The sequence below is a fragment of the Cyprinus carpio genome, chromosome A15 (assembly GCF_018340385.1).
Source record: "Cyprinus carpio isolate SPL01 chromosome A15, ASM1834038v1, whole genome shotgun sequence".
Classification (NCBI taxonomy): domain Eukaryota; kingdom Metazoa; phylum Chordata; class Actinopteri; order Cypriniformes; family Cyprinidae; genus Cyprinus; species Cyprinus carpio.
The window spans coordinates 677,794-703,008 of record NC_056586.1 but is presented as its reverse complement, the minus strand read 5'-3'; the positions used below and the strand labels follow the sequence as shown (position 1 = coordinate 703,008).

General features: G+C 37.9%; 1 protein-coding gene across 1 annotated transcript; it reads left to right on the top strand.

Annotated features, from left to right (window-relative positions):
• The first annotated feature begins 9,025 nt into the window (after positions 1-9,025).
• LOC109052179 (immunoglobulin superfamily member 10-like) lies at positions 9,026-23,390 on the top strand. Its single transcript, XM_042770707.1, has 5 exons — positions 9,026-9,049; positions 14,584-14,974; positions 15,165-18,953; positions 19,121-20,018; positions 20,508-23,390. Exons 1-5 carry the CDS (start codon positions 9,026-9,028, stop codon positions 22,408-22,410), a joined length of 7,005 nt encoding a protein of 2,334 aa, XP_042626641.1. The 3' UTR covers positions 22,411-23,390.
• The last annotated feature ends 1,825 nt before the right edge of the window (positions 23,391-25,215 follow it).

The window sequence follows — 25,215 nt, the reverse complement described above, 5'->3', positions numbered from 1 at the left end:
ACCAGGGTGGTGACAACAGAGGGAGGAGCCAGGATGGAGACAGGAGGAGACAGGGCGGATCAGACAGCGGGAGGAGCCAGGGAGCAGACAGGAGGGAGCAAGAGCAGGTGCAGGAGGAGCCAGGAGGGATCCAGACCGCAGCCATGAATGCGACCCATGGTGGCGCCAGTGGAGGAAGGAGCCATGTGGAGGAAAGGGTGATGACTCCAGAGGGGCGACTGACAGAGGGTGGAGCAGGTGGGAGAGGAGTCCAGGGCAGAGACAGAGAGCTGCAGAACCAGGGTGACGGGAAGGTTCCAGAGGGCCAAGGCGGAGCAGATGGCTCAAGCAACTGAGGCATAGGCAGGGAACTGGAAGGCCGAGGTGGAGATGGAGCGACAGAGGACCATGGTGCAGCTGGAGGGAGGAGTCCAAAGGAGCTAGACAGACGGATAGAAGAGGCACAGCTGGAGGAGTGTAGTTCTGAGGTGATGGCAGGTTAACAACCAACCAAGGTCGAGCTGGAGGGATGAAGGAGCCCGGCAATGCCGGTGGACTGACGGGCTACGGCAGAGAGGAGGGAGCCAGGAGCCATGGTGGAGCCTCTGGGTTGGCGGGTCGAGGCAAGTCCAGGACTCAGAGGCTGGAGGCAGAGACCTCCACGATGCCAATGGAGACTGGCAGACCTGCGACGAATCCACATCACAGATGGTAGGGCAGATGGTGAAGGGGAATCCATTATTCATCAGCAATCACTCCACAAGCCCCCTCAAGGACCCTCCCCAGACAGCTTATCCTCCGTAGAGGTGTTAAGTTCAATGTAATAAAACATATATAGGTAGTGAGTCGGGTATGCCATATCTAAAAATTCCCACATGTGGTCCTCAAGGTAGTGATCCCCCTGCTTGAGCAGGAGGAGATGAACTGCTGGTACTGTATAAACATTAAGGGGGAAATTAAAACACACACACAAAAAAAAAGGTTCGGTGTTCTGTCAATACAATAATGCAACTCAGAAATCACCAGAAAATGTAGGGGTAAACACAACCAAAATATGATGACACCAAAGTTTAAAAATGAGCATTATTTACAGATTCATAGGACAACCATGGGCACAGAGAATTGCCCCGGCCTATGTGTTTACCTTAGATTTCTAGATGACATCTTTGGAATCTGTAACTCGTGACAGAACTATAACAGTTCTGTCACGGACATCCTCTTCTCCAGAGGATTCTGGATCTTAGGAAGGGGATAACTGTTTCATCATGGGCTAGTCCATATAGGCAAGTTAATTTTTTCAAATGAATGAATTTTGAGTTTTTAGGGATGTTAAGATTTCTTGAATCTGGCTTTGGGTTTCCAGTTGCACCAGTTGATTGAGTGGTGCATAGTGTCATTCCTTAACTGCGAGCACTCTTGTTGTGGGGTTGAAATGAAAGTAAGTCCCTTTTCAAGGACCTCTTTCTAACCCCCACTCAAAAAATAATCGGAAAGTTTAGTAATATTTGACTCTCAGGGAGTGAATGATAACATATTCTCCCCCTCCTTATGTTTGTTTGGGCTAACCAGAAATTCAAGATGTCACAGGCTGTATCGTCACACCAGTGGACTGGATCGCGAGGTACTGTGTGAAACCTTAATCTACTCAGGTCTGGTAAAAAATTACATCTCTCTGCCATTGTTTGGTTTAGTTTCTGAATCAGAATTTGGACTTTTCTATCCAGCCTATTTGAGAAACTAATTAGTGGAACATAAATCTCTGCATTAGGGAATTTTTATTTGGCAAGTCTTAATCAACTGTTGTAATTTTCTCCAAGATGTAAGCCAAGTTTGTTTACTCAGTTATTTAATCTGACTGACATTTTGCATGCTTGGGAGGCACTCTATTTTCTCTAAAACTCCTTGCATATGATAAAAAAGTGGCTACTAGGGATGGGAGCATGATGCGCTTGGCCGCCATCAGGCCTATGGAGAGAAGAGAAAGGGTTATTTTTGATACATGCTACGCTGCTCTGCTTAAAGATGAAAGGTGATACTTGTTTACACTCTTCTACCAGCTGTTTCACAACATCCAATGTTATTTCACAAGTCAAAGTCCCAGTCTCTAAAACTACCTCCTGATCTTTCTCTAAGTCTGCAACAAAAGGAATCCTGGGTTTATATTCTTTGGGTTTGTTCAGTTCAGTTTGTTTTGGAGTACTGAAACATACTTACCTAGTTTGGACTTTGTTTCTTCTTGTCACTTTTAACAGCCCCTGTCCAGACTGTGCCCAGTCCAGATCTTGTAACCGGCCTGGCCAAGGGAAGAAACACCTTAAGGAAAATTTGCTTTTTACTACTCCATGTTAGTGTAATTGCAGAAGTGTATATATATATATATATATATATATATATATATAATTTTTTTTTTTTTTTTTTTTTTTTTTTTTATTGAACACTGAACGATCAACACATTTTGTGGAAGAAGTGTGACTGTTCTGGTCCAGTGAAACAATGGTGAAATAACTGAAATAAAGTAATTCCAGCTACAATGTTCAGTTTAAACATATCCCCATTGTGATTTGAACAGTCAGTGTGGGCCCACTTTTCACATATTTCACACTGAATCCATTCCCTCCCACTTCACCACACTTAACCAAAAGCAGTTGTTTCAGCATCTGAATGCCTGTACTGGATGAGAATGCTTGCTAACCAAAAATATTTTTTAACAAATTGGGTCTTTTTACTGGCCCTCTTTCTTGATTATTTTTTTATTATTTTTATTTTTTATTTTTTTGTGTGTGTGTGTGTTTGCTTGTGCTTATGTCCCCAAGAATTTTCTCATAAGAGAAGATGTGATAAAAGTGGTACACTTAGCTTTCCTCTTCCATTGTCTGCACTGTTGCAATTTTGATATTGCGGGTGACAGTGGACTGGTCATATAGTTACAAAAATGTTTCTTAAATTTACACGCTGAGAAAACAGAGACAACAAGACAATTGTAATAACATAAACAATAAAGCAGTAAACCAATAATTTTCATTATGTGTTTTAGCAGTAGGGCTCGAGCCTTGACTTCAAGACCACTAAGCACAATCAAATTGATTGCAATTAACTCAAACGTAAGTTTATCCACTAAATGAACACCTCTTCCAATAACTACCTTAACTTTCCCAGAAGATCTCCCTAATTTGTATGATGTAATTGTCCCCTACTGAATACAGTTAATTAATTTGAGCATTAGGGTTTACACTGTGTTCTTCATGAGCCGGATCCTCATTTCTGCTGACACAGAGTAAAAGCCACTGTTACATTCATACAGACAAGATTTTTTGTTGGCAATGAAAAAAATTAAGTTAATCACAAAAATGAAAACACTATTATTCAAGAATAAAAAAGTAATCTAAAGTAATCATAACAAACAGATGCTGATGCAATTTCAAATAAGCATTTTAGATATAGAGAAGCTTTAATGTAAGTGAGAGGTCTCTGATAGAAGACAATATCCAACAAAAAAAAAAAAAAAGATGAGTGGGATCTTGGGAAATCATCATGGGAAATGTCAAGTTCAACTTTTTATATTGCTCTTACGAAAGGTTCCAGTTTACTCCAGTGACTACTTTTGCAGAATGAGAGGACAGGATAGTGGAAAGTATTACTCAGATTGTGCAGATGAGCCCCCAGACACCTCAGAGAAATGTTTTGTTTATGCTGTCTGTGACGACATACCGGATGATAAAGCCTTGGAGAAAGTGATGAACAGGTATACACCTGGAGAGATCTTGATGCCATAAATTAGTTAAGTATGAAACAGCTTTCTAATGTGACAAAGTTCCTCTGATTTTTACTGGTCAGTGATCACCAGCAGATGATTTGAGAGCAAGAGCAGAGAGCTGTTTTCTTCTTCCAGTTCTGGGCCATTACAGTCATATTCAGCAATCTAAAACACATGTTTCAATGTGTTGCCCAACATTGGATAAATCTTTGTATTTGGGAAGAGTCAGTCAGCCAGACATGGCATTATGATGCACTTCTTTGACCACATCAGGAGGGATATGAGTTTTGATTAAAATAAAACATGTTCAAAAAGACTGCATCAACCCCTTTTCCTGATCCAGTCTTTCACAATATCCTGCTGGCTTTCCAAGGAATCATCTGGTTAACTGACTTAAACATAATTGCTATGCTTTTGCATTTATTATGCTATGTATTTGACCTATTTGATTATGTCTGCTACCACACACTGGCATGTCTTTTATTATATTTTATCTAAACACATTTAATGCCTTCTACAGGACAGGAATCAGAAGAATGCAGGGTGACAGCAAAGTATTGCAAGAAAGGGGAAATGGGATTGAGAAATGATGCAGGCCAGACTAAATCCTGCTATAAGGTGGACTCTGTGAACATACATCAGTGCTGACATCGTATTAAGCCTAAGGACAGTATCGTATCTACCTGTTTGCACACCTTTTGGCTCTTGGCCCAGTACAGGGCATTGTCAGGGGTGATACCGACGCCTGTGGGGGATGCCCTAGCATTTGGATCCAAATGTCATTGAGGGACTGCAATGTTTTGATGCAACCGTTTCGATCGGCCGACATGTCACATGGTCTGTCACTGACTGCGAATTGTCAGTTTCCGGCCAGCACTGCGTGGAGGTGGTGATGGGATTTTGCTAGCTCAGTATGTGCATTTTAATTTTGATGAGAATGTTTGTTTGTTGTCTTTGGTATTGATAAACTCAATGTAATGTACTGATGTGTCCTTTTCTTTATGTATATAGAGCTTTATACAATACAGATTGTTTTGAAGCAGCTTCACAGTAATAAATAAGAAAATAAAGTTGTTGCAAAATTTTGATGCATTTTCTATTTCAGGTCTACAGCAGCTCTAAAAAAGACAATAGTGTCATTATTCAGCTCTATTTTAATGCAGGTAATACTGATAATTATTGTTGTATGTTAGAAATTTAGTATTTTCCTTTTTGTCACTTTTTTTCATGGCTTTCTGTATTTTTGTCATGTGATCATTCACCCATTTTGTAAAGGTATGTGGGTTTAAAACTTTTAAATAAAGAGCCTGTGTGCTTGAAATGTCACCCGTGTGATAGTCTGTTATTACATTTTTGTCTTTTTGGAGCCTAGGCGTGCTGACTTTTTTCTGTTTTCATTATTTTTGTAGAGCATCCTGTGTTTTTCCAGCAATGTGTGTACTTTTGTTTTGATTTTGTTTCAGTTCAATGTTGATTCAATCCAGTTCAATAACAGTGTCAATGTTGCGAAGTTCATCTATTATAAAACTGTCAGCTGTCAAAACTGTCAAAGTCAGCTCTGAAGATGACAATAGATTCATGATTGTTACACAAATACCCAGCCCATCTATCCATCACTTCTGTCATTATTAGTTTGTATCACCTGTGTATAACTAATTACATTTGGTTGTCATGGTTTGTGTCATTATTAGTTTTGTATCAGTTGTGTATCCAGAGGTGAACAGTAACAAAGTAAATGTACTTAAGTAGTGTACTTAAGTATACTTTTTGAGTATCTGTACTTTAATAGAGTATTATTTATTTATTTATTTTTTTCTGGAAACTTGTGACTTTAACGTCAGTACATTTGAAAGAAAAATATCATACTTTTTACTCCACTACATCTATATCAAGTTCCCCAAGTCGAAAGTCGTTATATGTAGCATTTTGTCCTGAGTGCGCATTTTCAGATTCACCAAACCCTTTTTTTCTGTGAGAATCCGGCCTGCAATCTGGCAGGACCTTCCACATTTCTAAGCCTGCAGTTTTCCGCCTAGCTTTGAAAGGACATTTGGCTGATTTTTTTTTATGCAAATCTGGCAACCTCGGGACCCTCCCTGCTAAAGTAATGTAAACGTCTGCGCTACTGCACAGCTAAAAGCACTCTAAAAAGGCAATTAAGATAATAAAAGATGAAAAAGGCACATGTTATAGTGTGGTGTGATCATCTGTGTGTTCACAATATTGATTTTAAACAGACAACTATGTGATGCCTTAGGCCAGGGGTGTCAAACTCAATTCCTGGAGGGCCGGAGCCCTACTCCAACACACATACCATGTAGTTTTCAAATAAGCCTGAAGGACTTAAGCTGGATCAGGTGTGTTTAAGGGTTGAAGCTACACTTTGCAAAAACTACTAAACCCCTGCCTTAGGCTGAACGCCACACCTTACTACTTAGGCCTACTGGTAAATTGCTGCTAAAAACTGGTCAAGGAAGAATATAAATATGAAAATGATTTTATCGTCAAAACACTGCACACAGATACATATATTTGTTTGCAAACAAATGATCAATAAGTAGGCTTAATGGTCATATAGGTCAAAAAGTTTACAACTTTGGAATCTATACTGGGAATTGATAAGAATTGAAATCAACAAGCATAATCAGAATGGATAAAATTCAAACAATACCCAACCCTAACCACATGTTGTGAAGTTCACTGTCTTCTGAGCATTTTATGAACACTGCAGTTGATGGCAAAATTCAAAAAGATGGTTCTTTGGCACACACCCATGGCCATACTTTGTTTTCTTTTTAATTTTTGTTTTGTTTGCCTAAAATGAACCATATCTTAGCCTTCAAAATTTCTTTGAAAAAGAACTTTGTAACTTTTAAATTAGTATTAAAAGGTGTTCAATGTAGTTGTAGGAGTGTAAAACAACAACAACATGATTATCTTCATTCAATTGTTCCATTTCTATGGGTTTTATAACATAAAAGCTCTTAATTCCAAAGATAATACAAGCTAATCAGTGTATTCAGTAAGTTGCAGTAGTGGTATAAAATATTGTAAGTAGGCCTATACAATGTGACAATAAAACAATTTTACTTTTGATACTTAAATACTTTTAAAAGCATGTACTTCTGTACTTTTACTTAAGTAAAAATCTGTCTTTACAACTTTCACTTGTGTAAGAATCCACCCACCGGCCTAAAAAAGCAGAATCCAGTGGCCTGGTCGAAGGTTTAATGCTTATTCGTTCTTTTATTTGCGCTTTGAATTTATCAGGATTTAGTTTAAATTTTAGTCTAGCTCTGTGTTCAATCCAATTTAAATCCAAAGGTCTTACGGGTTTGGAACGACATGAGGGTGAGTTATTAATGACATAATTTTAATATTTGGGGGAACTAACCCTTTAAATCTGGCCTTACGTGGATCTTATGCTCACAAACTCGCCAGTCTGATGCTAGTCAGAATGTGTAGGTACATTAATACCTGCTTTGCCTGCCACCTACTGCTTGCTTATGACAAAAAAAGTGTAGTTTGACCTATCCTGGCCGTAGATTTGTGGTAACAAAAGCCTCCTGACAGTTTACTAGTCATAATGATTTCAAGAGAGTTCAGAATAAATCAAATATAACATTGTATTATTTTTCAGGTAAAATTGCATCATGCCAATTACATAATAAAACAATTAGAAGCCAATTTAGAAAGAATAATGCAATTGTAGCCGCGTGGCAATCCTGCTCCGGTACATGGTTTACTGTAGCTATATGGAAAATAGCCAAATGTTCCATGCAGGAGACAAATGAATTCAACATAATCACACATTTAACAGTTATCCTAATTTAACACGACACATGGTCAAAAATGCATAGCATCAACAACCTTTTACCTAAGTATTTCAAAGAACACTTACAGCAAAGTAATCGTGTTTTGAAAGAATAAACTTAACTAGCCTATGTGCACATGTAGTAGCACAAACAACTGTACAGTGTGCTCTATGGGCACAATGAATGAAAATGAATACATTTTTTTTAATAAAAATGAAAATGTATACCTGACTTCAGGAAGAGACACAGAATGGAGCATATGAAATACACTCCACACCCCGGGCTGATCTGGGTACAGAATCGCAATGGCTGATTTGCAACTTTCCCTTATTAAATTAAATTAAATTAATGCATTTAGCAGACGCTTTTATCCAAAGCAACTTACAGTGCATTCAGGCTATCAATTTTTACCTATCATGTGTTCCTGGGGAATTGAACCAATTGCACAAAGTCCTTTAGAACGATACCAAACATGAAGGGGAAAAAAACGATATATTCACAAGATACATTATATGTGGTATATACATATTCTTAATAAAAAAAAAGGCAGAAGGAGAGAGGGCAGGTGGAAGAAGGGGGTCATAAATGAGCAAGGAGAGGGTTATTGTTTGCGCTCTTTGGAGATCGCTTCTCCAGATTAGGTTTTGTTGCATTACATTTGTTTTGTGTGAGTTCCTGAGTTTTGGCTTCACTCCTTACACTTGTAATGGAGTAGTATTTGACCAGTAGTATCTGTACTTTCACTCAAGTAATGAAGTTGCGTACTTTGTCCGCCTCTGTGTGTATCATTATTTACCTTGTTTGAGTAGCTATTTAAGCCCTACCTTCACATTCACTCATGGTCTGGGGCCCGTTCTTTGTACCTCGCTTAATACATCTGAGATGATTTGAAAGATGACAGATCTTTTAATCATGATAACTGATCTCTGGCTAATTTGGTTCGTTAAACAAATTTGCAGATTTGATTAAAATATCTGGATGAAGTTGTCTAAGATTAATGCACATTCTCGTGTTCCCCGTAAGGGCAGATGCATTGATACTCAAAACCACGATCAGAAATGCAGCGATTGGCTGGCGGCAAGAAGGCAAACGTAATGATATCATAAAATTAAAAAAAGACAACTGACAAAAAACTTGACAAATTTCTGGACATTTATAAGGAAACAGCCAAGTGAACAAAACTACATAAAGGTTCAAATAGACAAATGAAATGTGCACAGTTTGTATTTTTTACATTATTCCCAATTATTTATATTCACGATTTCTTGCATTTGTACAGGATTTACATTTTTATAATAATATCGTAATTGGCAATTCATGTAATTTTATCTTTGAAGCAGATTTGTTGCGTGACAGCATAAATTAAAGTTTCTTTTGGTTCAAGATAAAGTTATCTGCATCTCCTATGCTCCGTCAAGCCACTCCCATAATAGCTGTCACCACTCAAATTACTGCTTGACTGTATAGCTGTAACGGGATGTCATACTCCGGATACAGACAAGTTAGAACCAAACAGGCAGGTTTATTGTACAGATTTCAACATGCAACAATGGCAGGTGAGTAATGGTGAATAAAGAGTCTTTGATGCAGGGAATGTAGATACTGATGATACTAGTCATCATAATAATACCACAATAATAATGCTTGCTAGCAGCTGGAACAGTCTAGTATGGTCCTCGAGAGCTTTGTCCCCCTGCTCCAGCAGGAGGAGGTGGTATATTCGGGACAAAGAAGGGCAGCCATGAAGAGAAACACAACGAAAACAAAAACACTGAGAGGAAAACAAAAAACAAAATGGAGGCTAGGCACAGAGGTTACGGTTTTGGGTCAGGTCTTCTGTCACGCTATGCTGTTCAGGGATCACGCTTATGTCACGAGGGAACGTTTAGTGGTGTTTAATCAAGGAAACACTGGAATAATCCACAACAGGAGCTTGAGCAACACACATAGAAAACAAGTAGACCCAACAGAGACAGATTGTATAGACTAGGACTTAAATACAGGGGATGATTGGGGAAACACAGGTGCATGGGATGACTAATCAAACTAATACGACAGAACGAGGACAGGAACAAGACCAAAAAAGGAAACACAGGAACTGGAGTTAGATACACACATATGAGAAAGAGAAGTGCTTTCCCCTTCTTGAACAAATTAGAAACAACATATTCTTTAACCCTTACACTAGACAATATATACAATATATTGATCCATATTTCTTCTAATTTCTTATGTTCACTTAAGACACAACCAACTGTGTTTACTTGAATATCATCAAGCATGTTTGTTTTATTTTTTCATGATTCATCGCTTCTGTATTGTTTCTTTATCAGAGGGTCAACAATTAAGCAGTACTGCGAAACTGTATTGTCATAACGCCAAGTCCAACTCAAGAGGATGCCTCAAGCTATGTCACTGTTGTGGAATTACAAATTTATAAAATGTTAAATCTATGTTCCAATGTAATAGCATATAAACTGAAAAAGTTATATACATTGTGTTTTACATTTTTTTATATACATTGAGGTAAAAAAAAAAAGTATCAAATCAGGAAGCCCAGGTGTCTGAGATAATGACCTTTTGTCTTTGTGCTCTTCCTTGCCATTTGGCTTTTTAAGACTGAATGGATTAGCACCTATGCATTTGAATGACACTGTTATGCTGATGGGATCAGGGATGGGGAAACTCCTGTAACAGGAGTTTCCTGTACTGCATTTGCATGCTTTGTTTAGATGGTCTCCACCTCTATGTATCCCCCCCACTTGAAATGTATATAAACCACAATGTATCAATGACTAGTTAGACTTAATGACTACAGCGCCACGCAGAGTGTTCTCAATAAAGAATTCTGCTGAAGATTACCCAAGAGTCTCCTGGTTTTCGCTTCTGAGTTTCCAACAGTTTCAACAGTAAAGATAAACTCCTAAAATGCTGATATTTAGCTGTTAAAGGGCTCTACTGTATGTAGAATTCAGAAACCCTTGTTATTAGCAACACCTGTGGCCGTTAAGTGAGCTGTGGGCAGCAACTCTTTGCTCGTGCTCTTGCACACACTCAATAGTAATGCGAGTGTGGCAACCCACGGGTGCATGTAAAGGATAATTTTGCCAAACTACGCCACTCTGGAAATTCCACCCATAGAAATTAGTGCCTCTAAAGGACACGCAAGTTCATTCACCAAAAATAAACGCTCAGAGACATGGGCAACAATACAAAACAATTTACTTTATTAAATCAGAGTCACTTTATAAACAATCATTAAAAAATTACAGGCCTCAGCCAAAGCGCAGCCCATCATAAGAGTTTAGCTCTATGAATGTCACAGGAACACCAGCTAACTGGGGCTTACCAGCAGGGTCAGGCTGTCAGAGATTTTGTCTGCCTATAGCAGAGAAATCATTCCTTTTACCACACAAACAAAAAAAAAAACACAAAAACACTTTCCACAGATGGACACAGCACACTGTGAATAACACCACCACCACTAGAAGGGAATAGATCGGGCCTCCCTGCCTTTGGCACCCAGATCCTGTGACACAAAAACAGAGCAATCTCAATAAAGAGTCACTAAAATGCACACAGAATAATTAAACATGACACTGAACTGCCCTCATGTTGATTTAAACTAAATGACAAAACCCAAACACAATAATTAACCAAACTGCAAAAGAAATGGGCAAGGCCTATTTGCCCTCAAATAAAAACGAATAAGTTCAAAAAAAAAATCAAGAGGATGCACAATAGAAACAGTTGGTTTTTAACAGTTTACAAAAAAAAAAAAAAAAAAAAAAAAAAGAAAACAGCAAAACAAAAATACAAAACTAGAAAAATACAAAAAAAAAAAAAAAAAGGTTGCATTTAACAAAATATAAGATTAATCAAACAGCCAACAAAATGATGAGCTGCAAAATAAACCCAAAAACGAAAGATAAGGTTCTTTGCAAAATAGAAATAAACTAAAAAAAAAAAAAAACACAGAAAACTATTAGAAAATACGAAGACAAAGAAGAGCAGAGAGCATCACTTTTAACCAAATATAAATAAAGATAACAAACAAAACAAACTATAAAGCAAAATCAACACAAAACAAAACAGCAGTGTTATCCGAACGCACAACGACAAACACTCAACAATTATAATTCAACACTTACAACACCTAGGGTTGCCACCCGAAATAAAAAACAGAATGTTACCATTTAATACTACTATTATATGTTAACCCCTCACCCAAACTTAGCAAACGCCTGTTAGACATACCGATGATGCATCTGATGTGTGCATAGTCACACACACACAACAACGGCAGCCACAGCAGCAGTGCGAGACCCGCACTGCTGGTCCGACCATACGAGAGGGAATGGCAATCAAGCAATCGGAGCTTACTCTCTCCAGTGTCCACACCTGATGCCGGAAGCAGCCACAGTACAGCTTTCACGACGCGTTAGTGACGTTGACAATGACACTGACCTCAAGCACAGGTCTACCGCCCTTTATATCCCCATAGTGACAGCCAATTGGCTTACGACCCACATAATTATTAGGGAAAGTAATGGTCTTCCCCACCACACGAGCAAGCAATGGCCAATGTGATTTACTGATATGATTTCGACAGATGAGGTTCATTAAAATTATACTGTTATGATAGTTCTTCACATAAACATTTGTTTACAGAGCTAATTTTTAATTTTTCATTACACATTGGCAATAAAAAGCAATCAATACTTGAAAATTCATTCATAAAACCAAATTACAAATAACATTGAAAATACATTTACAATACAATTAAAAAAAAAACATTGCCCATCTCTGACTACATACCTGGCTCTAACTACATATTCAAGTTTGAAGATGACACCACAGTGGTCATTCTGATCAGAGGTGACAGTAAGACAGCCTAAGCACCAAGGAGCTGACTGTGGACTACAGTGATAGTACTGAGTCTCAGAGCAGGTGATGAAAACTGCCCAATACATCACTGGTGTTCAGCTGCCCTCCATCAATTACATTCACCACAAATGCTGCCTAGATGGTGAGAAGACTGCTCTCACCCCAGCCACGGATAGTTTACACTTCTCCCATCTGGGAGACATTATGGAGTCTTTTCACACTAGCAGATTCAGGAACAGTTTTTTTCCCTCAGCTGTCAGTCTACTGAACTCTACACTCAGGGACTGACACTACATTTAACTCTGAAAACTAAACACTTAATGTTAAAAAAAAAAAAAAAAAAAAAACATTCAAATCTTTCACAGTAATGCAGTTTGCAATCACATTATTCCAAGCATCTTGATCACTGATGAAAACAGAACAATTAAAACAGAAATACACAAATTATTAAGAAAATTACTGGTGTATGTTTTCCAGATATTTTCTTCAGCTCAAACACAAAGCAATGCGTAATTCAAAATACAGGGAAAATACCTGTGAGAATCAATACAGACAATTCCTTCATATTAACATTGGATTTTACATAGTTTTATTTTTGCTAAGACACAACACATTTACATGAGATGCATCTGTTCATGAAATTCACACATATTGCTGTGATATGACAGTTAATTTCATGACACATGTTATCCAGTTACACAGACATGGTCCATAAGGATGTAAAATGAGAATCTGAAAAGGAAGAAAACTTTTCTTATGACGGTGATGTTTTCCTTTTACGCCGTGTGAACATCTCACACTACAGAGTGTATGAGAGTAGGAGCGTGCGCGGACTGAACGAGACGGTGAGAGCGGAGGAGGATCAGTTTCCAGACTCTCCATTTGCACCATCAGCCGACACATTTCTAAAACAAAGAAATTCATCACACTTGATCTTCTAAACTGTAAAGGGACAAACTGAGGCATTCGACTGTTCCTCACTGGGATAATTGGGATTATTCATTTTATCATGTGGACAGTGTTTCACGTCAGTCTTTTTCTAAATACTTCAACTGAGTATTAGGTAAGGGTTAATAATTGTCATTTTGAACTCTGGAAACATTGCATTTAATCTTTCTATGTTATTGATGAATTATTATTATTATTATAGGCACTCAACACGAGTTGCTAATGCTGCATTTTCACGGAGGAAAAAATGTGTCAAATGTGCAATTTTTGTTTTACTAACATTTGGGATGTGGTCATAACATAAGCCAATAATATATATAGTTAATAATTTTCATAGGAGTATATAGACCGTGTTTGTATTATTTACAATAAGTACAGTTTTTGATATATTATGAATCATTTATTTTTTTATACATTTTTTTTCATGTTTTCTACACACTAAAATATAGCATAATAATGACTGAAAAAGGTGATTCTTGATCTCAAGAGAATTTGTAAAATTTATGTGGCATATAAAATATATTAACATTGTGAATGATAATACACAGCAAAAAATCCAGAGTGAAATCAACTCTGCTGGGAGTACATGTGAGACCACACTCAAGAGTGTGAAAGTGTTAAAATAGGAGTGTTAAATTAACACTGAATCAGAGTTAAAGTTAGTGAGATAATTAAGTGATTAACTGAGTGATGATTGACCATTATTGACGAGACCTGATGTTAACAAGCAGAATCAACAAAGACAAAAATCAAAAAAATTTATGTCACCATTATAGTGGTCAGTGTTTGCTTTAGTTGGGCTCTTGACCCTTACGTTTTTAAAATTAGATTTGGTTTGGCTGTTATAACTCAGTAGTAATAGAGAGACGAGCAAAAATTAAAACATGATTATGTGATATTAGTTATGTTTTTACATAATAATTATTTGATCTGAATCACCAAACTTATTTAAAGCCTAAAACATTGATTTTGAAACTAGTAGATGTCAGATCTAGCCATTGTCCACTGAATCTATAATAATAATATAGTAATTAGAAAACGGAATTGTGATAGTTGAAGTAATTTTGTTTCTATGATTTTTTGCTGTCTGCTGCGGTCATCAAAAAATTCTGAAGCTAGTCTGGAATGAGAGCCCATTTAAATATCAGAAACAGTCACTTTATTTTCATGCCTTAATGCTACATTTTTATTTACTTCTAGGTTCTGAAATTGAGTTATAACAGAATTGAGAAGCTCAACAAGGACACGTTTAGAGGCCTGGACAATCTTTTTCGTCTTCATATAGATCACAATCACATTACCTTCATCCACCCAGAGAGTTTTTATGGATTAAAAATGCTGCAGTTGATCAACCTTGAGGGAAACCTGCTCCAACAGCTTCATCCAGACACTTTTATATCACTGCGGTTCAGCCAGATTTTGAAATGGTCATCTCTCAAGATTATTTACTTGTCAGACAATGCTTTAACCACATTGCCTGCAACTATATTTTCTGGCTGCTACAAGATAGAGAATCTGTTCCTTAGTGGAAACCCCTGGTCATGTGATTGTCGGATGGGTTGGCTTGAACAGTGGCTAGAGAAACACCCTGGTGAGATTCTGGTCTATATTTAACAAATGTTCTGTTAAAAATAGTTAAAAAAGAAAAGTTTTGTTAAAATAGCAAGACAAAAATCAAGTGCAAAAATGTAAATAATCAAAACCCAGAATCTTTCTAGTATGTAACATTGCTTTTATTTACATATGCATACATATAATGAGAATTAATTTTGCTTTTGCAGGTGTTCTAAAATGCAAAAGAGACAGAAAGTTTCTCAAAGAACAGTGTCCCGTTTGTGAATTCCCAATTACCTTGAGAGGCAGCAGCATTCTCCATTTGCAAAGGGATAGCTACACGTGCACCAGACCTTGGATTCATCCTCACTTGAAACAGAGCAATTTTACCTTGGAGGATGGGGACTATCCCTCAGTCTATCCTAAAGATTTTGTTGCACCCATTGGCATGTTGGAAATGAACATCACAGATCAATTCAACAATGATGCCTGGATAGCATGTGTTGTGCAGCGACCTACAGGAATGGAAAACTTAACTGCAAACTTTGGACTGAATGGAAAAGATTTAACTGCCCTGAGTGTGAGCATTTCTACATCGCTTGTCTGCAGCATTGATTATGATAATATACGCCAGATTTGGAATATTTTGGCTATGTATAGCGAGTCCCCGATGAGACTTGAGCGAAAAGTACTACTTTCTCTGCAACCAGACACAGTTTACTCATATAAGCAAGTAGCACCCACGGCAGATGATATTTTTACAGAAATTGAAGCAAAAATAAAAGCCAGTCCTGAATGGTTAATGCAAAGTAAAATCCTGCTACAGCTGGACCGCATTGCAACAACATTTCCGAACCTTACTATCAAGTATTTATCCAAGGTTCAAATACATGTTGACAGCAGAAAAGATAGTACAGAACAGTATGGCTGGGCAATGATTAGAAAGGACAATCAGACCAAGACTGAACACTCAGTCCTTGCTGGTGGAGTGACTGAATTGAACTGCCAGATCTTTGGGGATCCTAAACCCATTGTAGAGTGGATTGTTCCAGATGGAAGTAAGTTACGTGCACCATACAACAGCGAGGATCAAAGGATAGTAGTAGCTTATAATGGAAGGCTTACTTTAAAATCTGTTGAAATCTCAGACACAGGTGTCTATCATTGCATTGCAACTAACTACCTGGATGCAGATGTTCTTGCATTCAGGGTCACTGTGCTGCCTCTGAATACTGAAGAACAAGAGATTAATGGGATCCGAATCGCTCATACCCTTGGTCAGAACCTGCGACTTGATTGTATATCAGCCAGCAGTCCAGAGGCTTCTGTTCAGTGGATACTTCCTGACCACACAATTTTAGACAAGTCCCATGGCAACAGAAAGCTCTACAGAAATGGCACTTTGGTAACACATGGACTGACATCCAGAGACAAGGGATTTTACAGATGCTTAGTTGGGAATTTTCTGGGAGCCGATTTGCTAGCTTTTCACATAACTGTTCATGATGATTTGTCAAATAGCACAGAGTCAAAGGAATCTGGTGATCATGTTGTACAAATTATAGATGATAGCCAGAAACATGGAAGTAGGTATCTCTCTCACAGGGTTAGTGAAGAGTCAAGGAGAATTACCTCAGGCAGACCGTACACTTGGCTACAGTCCAGATTCCATAAGGTTCCAACTGGCAGAAGAGGAAATAGAAGGAACTTTGGAAGAGCATTTAATAAAAAGTACCAGAAAGAAGATGCCACTTTCATTGATACGTCTCAAATCAGAAGAGGAAATATAAAGACAGTAGGTTTAGTTATGTCTAGAACACTTAAAGGACCCTCTGATGACAATGATGCAACCTCAGGGGATGGTATATCTGAAGATGAATTTATTATACTGACAACTGCTCAAACACTTGAGCATAAACCAGTTAGTACCATTAAATTCACAGATTTAAAAATCCCAGAGACTTACAAAATTGGCAACAATGCTTTCATTGCAGTAAAATCTGATAACACTAGTAACAAGTTAGGAGAAGATGAAAAAACAAATTTGGTTACAACAACATCACATTCTCATACTCAGACACCTATTACCCCAATAATGGCCACTTATACTTTGAGTAATCACGGGGCTCAACGAGAAGAGACAGCCCTCTATACAGCCAAGTCAGATTACATATTAAGTCATAGTGATGGAGAAACCCAAATATATAAAAAATCCACAAACAGACCTTCAGAAGCTGCAGAGCTTCTCTTCTCTGGGGATTCAGAAGATGTTACCACTGAAACAACGCCACTTTACAACTTCCAGGGCCCAAATGTCACCTATTTGGAACCTAAGAGTCAGACCATTTTCACAGCAGTCACCACAACCAAAGAAGACCAAGAAAAGATCACATTTCAGACAACTCAAAGAATCATGTCAGAGCTACTTCCTGGGTCCACCATCATCTCCAAACACCAAATCCAAATTGTTCCCTCCAAAAAGATGAGATCAGGAAAGAAAGGTAACTTTCATGGCAGACGTAGGATCATTCGGCCCAGCAAAATTACAGATATACAATCCTTACTCAATAAATTCAAACACCTTTCTTTAAACAAGGAAGACAATCTCACATTTTCACACACTGTGGACAAAATAAAAAATTGTGGCAATGAGAAAATAATTACATCTGGAGTGTCTACAGATAAATGCAAAACATCAGTGGATCAAAGCCTGGTCAACCACACAGATAGGTATCGCATGTCAACTTCCTCTTTGAAAGTGACAGAAAAACCTGTCATGGCAACTCGTTTGTCAGGCTCCGAAAAGACTTATGCTGCCACTGATTTACAAATGTCAGCAACTATTGTGCCCACCATTTCTGTGGATACAAGTGATTATAAAAGTTATTTTAATTCAATAGAGAAAAAACTAACTTTCACAACCACAATGTCCTCTAAAATCACACAGGAGAAGATTCAGTGGCATAGACAGTTTGGAAACCAGGGGGAAATTAAAGAAACCCTCGGCAAGCATCAAAACCCATTTACGCTGTCCACTGAGGAGGAGCAGATGACCTCAGCATCCACAGCAGAACCTTACAAGGCAACTACTACAGTACCTACTACAGAACTGCAGCATAAACATATTATTGTCTCTCCTCCAATGACAAAAGAAAATGGCAATACTCCAGAGATGTCATTTGAAGACTCATCAGGGTCTTCCTCCTTTATAGAAACAAATATCTCTGATAATGTCATAAACCCATCTACAACAGCTGAGTTTTTCAGCTTTCCATCCTTCCGTGAGCTGTCCACAACCACACAGTCAATGGGAGTTTCTCACACTCTATCAGCCCCACCAACGATGAGAATTGAACTAAGGCAAGACAATGCTCAGAATAACTCCTCAGGTTCTCAGACTGGATTGTGGGGAAAGCAAAAGCCTCGTTATCACAGACGAGGCTCCAAAAAGAGAAGGCCCATTAAAAAAACAACCACAAAATCCCCAATTATCACAGTGACTAAAATTGCTGACAAACCTGCTACGGCTAAATCCACAGCTATAACATCACAAATTAAACACAGTGGTGCAATATTAAGGCCTATGCATACACCCCTCAAAGAATCAGAGAGATCTTCATCACCTGTTAATACTGGTTCTGGTAGTGAGGGATGGAGAGACTCAAATATGTCTTCTACTACCAGTTTCCCAGGGATCATATCTTTGACCATTAAACCCAGTATGGCTTCTGATAAACCTCAGAGTAGAACAGTTACCTCAGGCACAATGACAAGTTCAACTTCAAACATTTTCACTCCATTTCCATACAGTAGTAGTACTGGCAATCTGAACGCATATGACCACTCTACAAGGTATTATACCTCATCTTTGAGGGATATTACCTCCAAGCCAAGGATTAATGGTGGAAAAGCTGCCAGCTTTACTGTTCTGTCCAACTCTGATACTTTCCTCCCCTGCGAGGCCACTGGTAACCCTGAGCCCATCATCAGCTGGAACCGATTGACATCTACCACAGGTACAAATGTTAAACAACAAAGCTTACATTTGTAAGAATTATATTGTAATCAATTGTTATTTTCATATTTATTTTACATTCTCATATATATCAAGTCAGAAGCACTGTCTAATATAAAATGTTTGTTTTTTTGTGTTAGCTGATTTTTGTCTCCTTTATATCATCAGGCAAAATGTCAACCATGAAAGGTAAAATGGGCAAATTTGAGGTTCTGAGGAATGGAACATTGTTCATCCAAAAAGCAGACATTAAAGACCAAGGACAGTACATATGTTTTGCCCAGAACGAGTATGGTTCTGACAAGTTTGTGGTTACATTATCAGTTGTGGCCTATCCTACCCAGATATTGGAGAAAAAGATGAGAGATGTCAAGGTTCTTGCTGGGAAAACTGTACACTTGGAATGCAGGACAGATGGCAGACCAGTGCCAATTGTGTTATTGATTCTACCTAATCACACTGAAGTTAAATCGACCACTGAGCATGGCAGAGTATCAGTGACCACTATGGGGACACTAACCATTCAAATGGAGTCAGTTTTGGATCGTGGACAATTTAAGTGTATTGCAAGTAATCCAGCTGGTACTGACACAGCCACTGTTCATCTACAGGTGGTAGCAGCACCGCCTGCAATACTGGAAGAAAAACAGCAGCTGGTGAGTGCTGATATTGGGCAGAATCTCTTTTTGCCATGTAGCACTTATGGTGACCCGCAACCCACAACATACTGGGTCTTACACGATGGCACGATAGTACGGCCTCTAACTTACTCACACACCAAAGTTTCTGTTTTTGGAAATGGTACACTTTCCCTGAGGGATGTACAAATAACTGAAAGTGGAAAATATGAGTGTATTGCAACAAGCTCTACAGGATCAGAACGGCGTTTTGTTACACTTTCTGTGATTAGGACAGAAACTGCCCCTCAGATCACTGAGACATCACAACAAAGAACTGAAGTGATATATGGTGGCCGGCTTCATTTGAACTGCTCTGCAGTTGGAGAGCCAAAACCACAGATTATTTGGAGGCTTCCTTCCAAGGCTCTTGTGGACCAGTCACACAGGTAGGCTATAACAAAAGACAGTATTTTTGTTTGATTGTACAATCTTAAACCTGAAGTGTGCAATGTCTTAATGGCAATATACTTCCCCTATCTCTGAATGAACTAGAGATTCCCCACACCTTTTGAGTTTTGCAGTCATTTGTGAGTACTGAACAAGGATTTTCAAATTTTGTAAAAGTCTTATTGATAAGAAATTTTAGAACTGATCATAATGAATTAAGAAATAATAATTAAAGATTTTTAAACCAAAATGATTAATTCTCATGAGTTTTCTGGACCAATTTTAAAATTACTTGGTTTTCTTTTCCCCCCGAAGAGATTTAACCCTGGAATGAACAGTTTAAGTGAATCTCAATTCGGGCAGGAGTGTTAGTTTTGTAAATGTTCTCAATCCAACAGTGAACAGTTTGAATTTAGTTTTTGTAAACATGCATTTATTTTTAACATCATTTGCCTCCTTTTGTCAAAAATATCATATTTTCATTTCAGAATGGGCAGTCGTATCAAAGTCCTGGAAAATGGTACCCTCATCATTGAATCAGTCAATGAGAAAGATGCTGGGGACTTCCTCTGTGTTGCACGCAACAAAGTAGGGGATGATGTACAGCTAATAAGGATGTCCGTGTCTATGAAACCAGCTCGGATTAAACCGAATGTCTTTAGTAGGAAGAAAGTGCCTTATGGCAATGACCTAAAAGTGGACTGTGTGGCTGCTGGTTTCCCCATGCCAGTGATATCTTGGGGACTTCCTGATGGTACCTTGGTGAATAGTGCCCTGCAAGCAGATGGAACAGAAGGCAATCAGTTTAAACGGTACACATTGTTTAATAATGGAACACTGTACCTTAATAAAGTGGGTTCTGATGAGGAAGGTGATTACACATGTTACGCTGAAAACAAACTGGGTAAGGACAAGATGCATGTTCACATAAGTGTGGTAACTGTAGTGCCACACATTCAGCACTCAGATCTCTCCTATGGCAAAGTGAAGCCCGGTGGAAACGTTCGCTTTGACTGTAAGGCTATAGGTGAGCCCAAGCCAAAGGTTATTTGGATGCTTCCGTCCAAAGACACTATTACTGCATCTAATGAGCGTTACTTAGTGCATGCTAATGGTTCCCTTGATATACAAAATGTTAAATTAGCTGATGCTGGGGAATATGTTTGCATGGCTCATAATGCTGCAGGTAAGGAGAATAAAGTATATAAACTAGACATTGATGGAAACCCACCCATCATCAATGGCTTCAATCAAAATAGAACTGTGTTAAAAGATACAGCAGTCAAATATACTAGAAATCTAATAGACTGCAAAGCTGAAGGGGATCCAGCACCAAAGATTACATGGATCATGCCTGACAATATATTTCTTACCGCTCCCTATTACGGGAGCAGGATTAATGTCCACAGCAATGGTACGCTAGAAATCCGTAATGTGAGACCATCAGATACAGCAGAGTTTATTTGTATGGCTCAGAATGATGGAGGTGAGGCAGTCATGTTGGTTCAAATGGAAGTGACTGACAAGCTCAGGAGGCCTATTTTTAACAACCCCTTTAATGAGAGAGTGGTGACTCGAGTAGGGAGAACTGCAGTGCTTGATGGGCAACCCATGCCTGAAATTATATGGACACTACCCAATCGTACTATGTTTAGTGGAACTCCTGGGTTCAAGGGCTCAAGATATCACCTGGGTGCCGATGGCACATTTGTTATTTATAACTCCAGCATAGAGGACACTGGTAAATACCGTTGTGCTGCAAAGAACAAAGTGGGCTATATTGAGAAGCTGGTCATTTTTGAGGTGATTCAAAAGCCTTATATTCTAACACGGCCAAAGGGGATAATTCAGGGAATTTTTGGACAGTCACTCTTCCTGCATTGCCTGACAGATGGAATCCAGCCCAGCATTTCTTGGACCATGCCAGGAGGTTTTGTTCTTGCACGTCCACAGGTGAGTGGGCACTACCATTTGATGGAAAATGGGACACTTGTTGTACATGAGACAGTCATACATGATCGTGGGAATTACGTGTGCCGAGCAAAGAATGATGCTGGTGAGGCAGTTCTTTCCGTGCCTGTTGTAATTATTGCATATCCACCACGGATCACTAATGGGCCACCACCAACTGTGAGACGAGTAGCTGGAGTTCCTGTTTATCTTACATGTGTTGCTAATGGAATACCTACACCAGAGATAAACTGGGAGCTACCAGATCGGTCTATTCTTTCTACAACTGGAAAAGAACGACCTGTAGGCAGTGAGCTTCTCCACACACAAGGGACGCTTATTATTCGAAACCCCTCAAGAGCTCATTCTGGTAATTACAAGTGTATAGCCTTTAATTACCTGGGCAGAGATACAAGACCAACATATATGACAGTAATATAAGCAGTGTTGGGGAGTAACTAGTTACATGTAACGGCGTTATGTAATTTAATTACAAAATAAATCCAACTGTAATCAGTTACAGTTACTAAGAAAAAATGAGTAATTAAATTACAGTTACTTATGAAAATGTTAACGATTACAAAGGGGATTACATTTGAATATTTACACACATCTACATACTGATTAAACTGATTTCTGTCCCAAATTGCAATGACTGTTCTGAGACATACGGCCCTATAATTCCCGCAATGCAGAAAACACACACTGGTTTGTAGAATCCATTCATAAAAACAGAATTCCTATACCTTAACACAGATGGAATAGGCCACATTTTGGACGAATAAATCAAAAGTAGGTCAGTACACTTGAATTAAAACGCGATATGGACTAGTGTCTGTGAATATTAAGCCGCAAAAAGACAATATGAATCCTGCACGTTCTGCGTGTCTGTGGAAATCAAGCGCGGACTTGGCATCGGGAGAACCGGGACAATTCCCGGTGGCCTAGCAGCCGATTTGGCCCGCTATTTTAATATTATTATTGTATAATTGCCTGCCGAATGTACTGAAGTGATTATTTCAGAGTCCGACATTCGATAATTAAATCTCTAATAAATCATGAATCGGTTAGTCATGACTGTCAGTGATTCGGCTCGCACGCTCTCCACGCCTCCGCCAAACGGTTTGGATCAGACTCAGATTAAACAATGCAAGAGAGAGAATGAGTGGACTGTGGAAGCGCACAGTTGGAGCAGAGAAGCAAAACTACTGTTCAGGGTTTCAAGTGCAGGTCAGTTCCATCTGTAAAGATGCTATTGTAGTTCTGTCTTTGTTTACTTAGCCTATGCAGCAGAAGCCCATTGCTCATCAGTCATCACTCAAAATACTGTATAAAGGACATCTATTGTAATGTTACAATAGAAATTTAGCAGAAAAATAATCATATTTTATAATAGGTTTAGGGGGAGCTAGGGCAGACAACAACACATCCCTTATGAAAATTAACCTGATTTTACTATAAATCCAAAGACAATGGTTACTATTGTTAAACCATGATAACCACAAATAATAAAAAAAAATTTAAATTTAATTTATTTAAAAATAAATACAAATGGTGGTCCATTTGCCAAAAAAAAAAAAAAACTGGTTACTGTACTTTTACTATAATAAAAGCATAGTTAATTTTTGTAAGGGAAAGACATGATTCATGTTCAGTATTAGGATTTTTCTATAAAGATATTTTTGTGATGTACTAATTTTGATGTAGGCAATTTAGAAAGGATAGTTTTGTTAAATCTTGGGTATTAAAGTCATGAGAGAAATAGATATCAGGGCAAAATAAAGAGACTGAAAAGAAAAATGGAACTTTTAATTATTTTGCATGTCCCCAACCTACACTCTAAAAAACGGAAGATTTAGACCTTTTTTATGTCAGGTCCATACAAAAAATAGGGTTGTACATGTTTCAGAATTTGTTTGTGTGAGTTTAAGATTTCCCGGCCTGAAATTATTTCCCAGTCCGCCCCTCATGGAAATTAATGGCACAGACATGCGGTTTGATTTACTACACATAGGCCTCCTGATGCTAGCAGTGTTTTCAGCCTCTGCTGCCTCAATATATGAGTACATGAAAACATAAACATAATCTCTAGAACTGCTCTGAGTGACTTCATGAGCATTTTACTTATTTTGAGAAAACTGTCATCATATCATATACAAAGAGACACCAATGTTTCAAAAAGACACCAATGTTTAAGGAGTTCAGTACACAGAATAAGACACATTCTTATTAGATAACCATATTTGAGTTGATGTATATGCTTTTATTTATTAAAATTTTTTAATTAACTATTTTTTTTCCCAAACCATTGTTAGATGCAGTGTTTCCTGTAATTATGCAAAGATTTGGTTTCAAAAACAGTATCAGTAAACGTTTTCCTATGATTTTAAATCTGCATTGAACTTCAGATCAATCTCAACGTAAAAGGCAGTACTAAAGTCTGATTTTGTGGTGGATGTGTTCAAATTTGATCATCTTAATATAAGTGATGAAGGATTTTGAAAGTCTGACAGTGTTGAGCACTACTGTGAGGTTAACCCTGCGTGGTGTAAATGTTTAGAAAAATTATTAACAGTTGAAAATAAACATTCATTATAAATTTAGAAAAGTAATCAAAAAGTAATCAAAAGTAATCAGTTACATTACTTTAATAAAGTAATTGAAAAAGTTACACTACTATTACATTTTAAGTAGGGTAACTTGTAATCTGTAACCTACATTTCCAAAGTAACCTTCCCAACACTGAATATAAGTTGGGTCATGGCTTCATGACCACTGTGATTACTGACAATACAGTACATACAATTATGTTACTTTGGTTTTCCAGGTAGTCTAAAGGTCTAGCAAAGTTTTAATAGACAAAATAAGGGTAATTATATTATGCCATTTGGGAGGAAAACAAAATGATGCACAAAATCAAATATTCAGTCATAAAGTATTTTAGCACATGGTTAGGCTATTTCATGGTGGTTGCACATGCCATGTGTTTCTACTAAAAGTGAATGTTAAGTTATCAAATTATTATGATTTTCCTGATGAACATGTTTATTTTTGTAACATAAGCTAAAATAAAAACAAATAAAAATAAGATAATGATTGGAGTTTTTATAACATGTTTGCAGTATTGCAACCCTGGTACCATTTGGGCAAAATTTATTGGGACATGTTTATCCTAATTCCCTAAAAGTGTTACTGGGACAGGCTATTACTGCTTAGTAACTTTACTTTTTTTTTTTTTTTTTTTTT

What these genes read in the sequence shown, in the direction of transcription:
- LOC109052179 (XM_042770707.1), top strand. Translation starts at nt 9,026, where the DNA reads ATGTCATACTCCGGATACAGACAA. An exon ending in CATACTCCGGATACAGACAA is followed by an intron (nt 9,050 to 14,583) that starts GTTAGAACCAAA and finishes ATTTACTTCTAG; the next exon opens with GTTCTGAAATTGAGTTATAA. An exon ending in CTTGTGGACCAGTCACACAG is followed by an intron (nt 20,019 to 20,507) that starts GTAGGCTATAAC and finishes TTTTCATTTCAG; the next exon opens with AATGGGCAGTCGTATCAAAG.